The sequence below is a fragment of the Prosopis cineraria genome, unplaced genomic scaffold (assembly GCF_029017545.1).
Source record: "Prosopis cineraria cultivar Desert tree isolate PC_DT_omini unplaced genomic scaffold, ASM2901754v1 PC9, whole genome shotgun sequence".
NCBI lineage: Eukaryota > Viridiplantae > Streptophyta > Magnoliopsida > Fabales > Fabaceae > Prosopis > Prosopis cineraria.
This window is the reverse complement of record NW_026555340.1, coordinates 19,306,936-19,314,232: the sequence shown is the minus strand read 5'-3', so window position 1 is coordinate 19,314,232 and position 7,297 is coordinate 19,306,936. Positions and strand designations below refer to the sequence as shown.

General features: G+C 35.4%; 1 protein-coding gene across 1 annotated transcript; it reads left to right on the top strand.

Annotated features, from left to right (window-relative positions):
* Positions 1 to 442: 442 nt before the first annotated feature.
* On the top strand, positions 443 to 7,041 carry LOC129319637 (uncharacterized). The gene is made up of 3 exons (XM_054964730.1): positions 443 to 523; positions 3,381 to 3,652; positions 6,551 to 7,041. Exons 1-3 carry the CDS (start codon positions 443 to 445, stop codon positions 6,756 to 6,758), a joined length of 561 nt encoding a protein of 186 aa, XP_054820705.1. The 3' UTR covers positions 6,759 to 7,041.
* Positions 7,042 to 7,297: the final 256 nt, after the last annotated feature.

Genomic DNA, 7,297 nt, shown 5'->3' with positions numbered 1-7,297 from the left:
TAGCATTATTTAATTTCATTAAGGACCCGCATTGCTATTAATGTTTCAACGACCTCCATAATTATGAATTTAATGTCCATTTTCGAACATTAATAACACTTATCAACCAAAAGTATCAAAACCTATAATCTCTAGGTTTAACTACTCTGATCGTTCCCCATTAATTCTATTTGAGTTAATGAGTTCAAACTATAATCTATATGGATCAAAAATTATCTCCTATTATCAAACCCTAACTAAAAACTTCATAAATATGGAAGAGAAAGAGAGAAAAGGAGGTTAGGGCTCTTACCTTAAGTGTTTCTATCTTCAAAAATATCCCAAATACTCCCAAGTGTGAACCTTAGTAGAGCTTCCCGTTTGCTTTTCATTTTCTTCCTTTTCTCTTCCTTTGTTTTCCATCTGTCTATGACTTAAAATTACAAAAAATGAGTTGTGTGCCATGGTGCATGCATCATGCACTGCGGTGTATGGCACAGAGAGGCCCTCCTACTTCAGTGGTCATCTGTGTGCTATGGCAGATGTACTGCACACTGCAACATGTGGCACAGAGACATTTCTTTACTTTTTCACCTCCTTTGTTGGAGGAAAAATGTGGTTAAAAATACCTTATATTTTTTGAATGAAGTAAGTATTTATTATATATATATATATATATATTTGGACAACATAGCCAAAGCTTAAATTATGATTATGCAACAAATAATCAACATAAAATATACTCCTTTTTATCCTATTTATAAGACACCTTTTAAAAGTAATCTTTAATTTAAAATATAAGACACCTTATAATAATTAAACTAATGTAGTTTTATTATTATTTAAAACTAAGGATAAAAATGAAATTGCATCTCATTTTTTTATAATATCAAGAAAAAAAAACTAATTTTATTTAAAATGTATAAAATGATTGAAAGTATTTTGTAACGAAAATTTAATAAAATTAGAGGAGTATTTTTGATCAAAAACTAGGATTTTTGGGGTGAGACAAAGATAGGTTTTTGAGATTTCTGAGACAAAGACAAGGGGATGGATTCGCCACTCACGGGTTGATGCGGACCTCCATGTCAGTATGGAGAAAGGGAAAGATCATTGGAAGTGAGGCTTCTCCGTCTTGTTGTATCTCTCCTGATTTCTGTCTCGCTCCATTAAAACAGTGGTAGATATGTAAATTTTAAGAAATAGAGGCCCAAAAAAATTTAGTGTGTGAAGGTATACTTGAGAGAGACAGAAACAGAAGAGAAGAGATGAATGAGGGGCTGTAGGTGCAAAAGTCAGAATGGAGTCCCCGCTCAGCGGGGCCAAATCCTCATATTTCATTTTGCTCATTTATTTAAATTAATTTTAAATATATTTAATATTGTATTTATTAGTGTAAAAATCATAAAAAAATTTGATATTAAATCTGAATTGTGTATGAAGTATATTTAAATGGTTAATTTATAAATATTATAAGAAAATTAATTTTAAATTATATCATTCAAATTATATCTAAATTATTTAGAGTATATCATGATTGTCAAATTATAAAAATTATAAATTTTTTTAATATTAAGTTAGATAATCTAAATTAAACATATATTAGAGCTATTAATTAGGGCTAAATTTATAGAGCTCGTCTTTTAAATCTAAAAATAACCAAAACTGAATTCTTATTTTAGAATTAAAAATGATAATTCAAGAGCTGAAAAATAAGAAGGTTTAAAATGATTCAAGACAAAGAAAGAAGATAACCTTTCTTTCTTTCTTTTCTTTTTTTTTTTTCTATACAAGACAACCTCACATGCATGAGGCGATCTGATAATGACAACTTAAATTAATATAATGTGTGGTGTTTATTATATTGGATTTACTGTGTTGATCCCATAATCATATCTGAGTATCTGACACTAACTGAGTTTCAAATGCATTTCTTTTCGTTGCAAAGGACAAATATATTAAAAAAGAAAAAGTTACAGCACATGCCGAAGGCCAATCTTTAATTTCATGCATGAGGATAGTGACAAATTAATAATTTATTCAGAACTTGGCTCTTATTCTTGTTTTATTCTTGTTTCATCATTCGTTGAACAAGTTAAGTATCCATTTGTCTTTAATCCTTGTTTAAATTGTAAGGGAGCTACGCATTAAAAGTGAACTCTTTTGTAATTATACAACATTATTGAATGGCGCTCTACAAAGCATAAATTTATAGATAACGGCCATAACAATAACAGTAAAAAAGGAAAGCAAACCAATTAATAGTGCAAATTATGAAATTTATTTTTTAAAAAAATATTAAAAATAATTTGTAAGTTGGTAATTGGATTTCTTTAAGCTTTCCATTTCTTTTTTGTGTTTTCGGTATGCTTGGGTTGCATTCCTTTTGTCTGTATGTAGTTGCTATGCGTGTTTGCATCTGCTTCTAACCTCAACGGTTCACTTTTCGTTTTAATACAATGAAATTTGACTCTCTATATTAAAAAAAAAATACTTCAATAGCTTGAATTCAACTTTAATTAATATTTAATGTTTAAATTTTATAATTTTGTTATAAATCTGATCATCAATCTAGACAGTCTAAGTTTAAGATTAATGATCCAAATTTAATATTTAAATTCTTTATAAATTGACTATTTGATATACTCTGTATAGGGAAAATTTAATATGAATGGTTGAGATTTAATATTAAATTTGTTTATAAATTATTATTTAGATATACTTTGAACAGTGAAGATATCTGCTAAAAACACTCTTGAAAAAATATTTTTTAAAAAATTGATATTTATATCTAAACTGTGTATCCTAAATTGTCCATTTATAAAAATTATAAAAATTTAAATATTAAATTTAGAATGTCAAGATTAGCAACCAGATTTATTAAATTTTTTATAATTTTTTATTTTAATAAAAACATAAAATAAAACATTAAATTTAAATTGTCCAAATTAAAATTGGACGGTCCAGATCATGCTGTTGTGCAGTGAAGCATAAGAGGAGCAAAGCAGACGCCATCATTTTGTGGGGAGGGACTGGGAGGCCAATTCCTTTGGTTCACATATATTTATTATATATAATATATATATATATTTAGACAACATAACTGAAAAATAAATTATGATTATGCAACAACTAATCAACACAAGATATATATTTATGATCAAAAAGAAGGATTTGGAGGGGAGCCCGAGTAAGGTTTTTTTAGATTTCTGAGACAGAGACAAAGGGATAGGGATGGATGGATTCAGACTCAGACGCAAACCTCTAATTAGTTGGTATGGAAAAAGGACAGATCATTAAGATTTGATGCAAAATATTAAAACGAGTGGCATAAAAAAACAGAGAGAGAGAGAGAGAGATAAATTGTATGTGTGCGAGCGTTCACAGTCACTAACACGTAGACCGCTCTCGCGGGAACAGAAGAGAACCTTTACACATCATCAACTCATTCAGAGCTCTTGCTTTTTGGGGCTGTGGGAGCCATTAGCAACCGACCCGGGCGAAAAGTTCCGTCCGATAACAATCTCTTCACTTTTCTTCTTTGCTCCCCTTGTTCTCTAGAAGCAGACCAGCCGAAACTCTATCCTCCTCTCCGCTCCATCATAATCGAGGTCTCGGTTCTTTTAAGGTCACCGGCGCGAAAGCTTCGTAGCAATCCTTGGCCGCCCTGCAGGTAAACTCCCCTGTATACATGCTCAAATGTCACCCTGCATATCGTTTTCTTCTCTTAAGTCCAGAAACTCGTTGAAAAGGAGTCCATGATTCAGAATTTCAGATGCTTTTGCGTTGGAATGTTTATTTCTCTGTCTGAATCTCAAGTAAAGTGGTGCTGCTGCTGATCAGTCTTCCATTCTTTTTATCATGCTCTGCTTTTGTAGATTTTGTTTCATCTCTCTCTTCACATATTGTGGGTCTTCTTGTTTGTTTTGATTGCGCTTATAGGTGCTTGGAGCTGATCAGTACTCTAACATACAAGTACTGATCGATGTGCTTCAGGCTTCGGTTGAGGGTCACTTCCATACCTAGCTGGAGCAGCTTTGGTAAAATAAACCTTGTCGTCTTTTTTTCCGTTGTATTTAAAAAAAAAAATTGTCGTCTTTGTCGTGGACGACTCCAATCTTCGCTTATGTTGGGCTTTCTCGTTCGGATCCTCTCATTTCCCCTCGATCGATATCTTTTTTCTGGAAACACTCTCATTAGAGAGAGACGAGGGAGGCGAGACTCGGAGAAGAGACAATAGGGAGTGAGTGGGCTGTCAGTAATTCTATCTGGATCATGAAAAAGCGTTTCTTGCCTTGAAATTCGTTTCATTTTGCTGCTTTTGGTTCGGGTCCGAAAACCCGTTTCAAACCCGCGGCCATCTTCCAATTCTGTCGTCCGCAGTTTCGTTGGTAGAGACGGTGTCCAGGAGAAGGCCATCTTCGAACCTGACGTTTTCTGTGAATTTTCCCTCGGTCCAGCGAGGGAGCCACCGGAGTGAGGCGAGGCAAATGCACCCTTACTTTGCGGAATATCGAAAATTTGATATAAAAATTTTATTATCTTGCATCCATGTCCTTGAAATTTTTACCTATTGATTCCTAGTAAGTTGTAATATTTTTCACCTCCTACCCTTCAGTTCTAAGATTCTGCATCCCCCACCCAAGGTCTTACCTCCACCACTGGCACAATCTTTCACGTTTTCTTTCTTTTCTTTTGTTTTTGTTTTTGAGTGAAAACCTATGTTTTGGTTCTAAATGTCATAAATGCTTCCCAGTGGGCATATCATGGTATGGTATTTGAGAATCTTAATTCCGTCTACTCGTGATTTGGCATTGATATTGAGGAGGAAACGTTGCCAGTCTACCACTTGCCACTTGTTGAAACAGGACGTGTAAAGTTTGATGGAAGGGGACCACGGAGGAGATTCTCTTCTGCTTCCTTTCCCTCCCGGGGTGATGCGAAGATGTCTTTATCAGGGCCCTACCCTGATAAAGACAGCTTTGTTAGCCTTAGGGAGTTTAATTCAAACTCTCTCTGTTTCTTCGCACAAAAGTCACCAGAACCCCGCAGTCTCTCCACTATTCTTTGCACACTCTGTTCTCTAGAAGCAGAGCAGCCGAACCTCATCCTCCTCTTCGCTCCATTAGAATCGAGCTCTCAGTTCTTTCAAGGTCACCAGGGTGAAAGCTTCGAAGCATTCCTTGGCCGTCCTTCAGATAAACTCCCCTATGCTAATGTCACCCTGCATCTCACCATTTTCTTCTGTTACGCCCAGAAACTCGTTGAAAAGAACGCAGTCCCTTACTCAGATGTTTTATTGGGTTGGAATGTTTATCTCTCTGTCTGAGCCTCAAGTAAAGCGGTGATAATGCTGCTCAGTCTTGCATTCCATTTACCCTGCTCTGTTTTTTGGAGGTTTTGTTTCATCTCCCTCTTCACATATTTGGGTCTGCTTGTTTGTTTTGATTGTGCTAATGGGATCGACACAGAATGTAGGGAAGCATGTAGCCCCCGTTCATTTAACGCAAGTGACAGGACTGAGGAACGAGCAATTCCTCTTCACAATCTGTATTCCTGTCGTGTTCTTTGATCCCATTTTAGCTTAGCTGATGAGGGGCGTGCTTGGATCTTTGCTCCCATTACTTTTGGCTTTGGTTGAGGGTCATTTCCATACCTAGCCTGAGCCACTGCTTGAATTTGTTTCAGGCGAGATCAAGGGAACGGCGAACGTGTTTCAGTTTCTCCTCGTCGCTCCCTGTTCCGTCACGTAGTCATGGGCTTCCCCCTCTTTTTCTTTTTCCGATTCTGTTGTTTGTTGGATCTGTCGCTGTTTGGTTAATCTGGCAGTTTCGTTTTCTCGTTGATAGAGAGTAGAGACAGTGCCCAGGAGAAGCCCATCTGCAAGGCTGGCCTTTTCTGAAAATTTGCCCTGTCTAGTGGCGGAACATTAAAATTTTTGATATTTTACATCTATGTCCTTGAATTTTTTACTTATCGATTCCTAATGAAATGTAATATTTTGCACCTCCTACCCCTTGGTTCTAAGATTTTCCATCTCTCACCTAAGGGTCTTGGCTCCGCCATTAGCTCCGTCTTTCACATCTTCTCTTTTTGAGTGAAATCCTCTGTTTATGTTCTTAATGGCATAAATACTTCCTAAGTGGGCATATCATGGTATGGTATTTGAGAATTTTACTACCGTGTACTCGTTTAAATTCATCATATACATTTTATGTGATCCTCCTGATGGTTTACATAATTTGCTGTCTAGATATTTTCTGGACATAGCTTGTTCAACGCTTGTGAGTGTATTGTTGCTGGTTGAATCATCTGTTTGCTTCTTGGTCTCTGCTATTTTGTTCTTTCCTGAGAATTTGCTCTGTCTTTCATATCTTGTGGTTTTTGTTTTGAGTCGCATAAATACTCTCAAATTTCCTGCTTCTCAATTTAATTCATCATATATATTTTACTTGATGAGCTTCCAAAGCCATATCTTTTGTGTGGAATCATATTCCCTGATTTCTGGGCAGCTAGTTAATTTATATCTAGGGGAGAAAAATAATAAGTGAGTGATGATTATTATATGCAGGATGACTTCTTCAAATAATTCAAAGTGGGGAAAGTGCACCGGAGATTCTATAGGTTACGGACGAATCTCTGGTTCTAAGGATAACAACAGCAATGGCAATGGAAATAATGCACCGAAGGGGTCATCCTCCTCAAAGGGAAAAAATTGGAACCAGATAGGGGACCAAATAGGCTATGGGAAGAAGAGGCCACCTCCACCCAGAAAGTAAACAACGCTTCTTGTCTGATGATCTGCATCACTCCCTTTTTTGAAGTTTTGGTTTTTTGATGTTTCTGTTTCATTGTAATATGCTTCAAGTAGTTTTGCCACTTTCATTAAAGCCCTGTGCTGTTTAGTTGTGTGTTCGTGGTTTTACCTTGGACTGTATGCTTTTATAGTTAAGCATTTTTTTGAGGATTGTGTGTTGTTTTAGTGTTGTTTTTTCTCTGCTTTGTAATGTACTTTCAACAAGTTTCATCGTAATCAAGTGTTCGTTTGTTCTCCAAATTAAACCCCCAAAACAGAAATGTCTTCCTTAGCTTCTAATTAATTTATTGTTATACTTACGTTATAATTCCATTGATGAAGAGCACAAATTGTTGCAATTGGAAGTCAAAGGAACATAAATAAAGGAGAAGCAAGAAAACAGAGGAGAAAACTATAATGAAACACTTGAGTATTTTCTGCTCGCTGATAACGTAAACTAATCTTCCCAATGATATTATAGCAAAAAAGTAAGTCGTTCATAACTTAATTTATTCTGAATAC

Bases quoted from the DNA above. Each gene is read 5' to 3' on its own strand.
- LOC129319637 (XM_054964730.1), top strand. From the start codon at position 443: ATGGTGCATGCATCATGCACTGCGGTGTATGGCACAGAGAGGCCCTCC. The intron at 524-3,380 runs GTACTGCACACT...ACTAACACGTAG, and splicing joins ATCTGTGTGCTATGGCAGAT to ACCGCTCTCGCGGGAACAGA. The intron at 3,653-6,550 runs GTAAACTCCCCT...TATTATATGCAG, and splicing joins AATCCTTGGCCGCCCTGCAG to GATGACTTCTTCAAATAATT.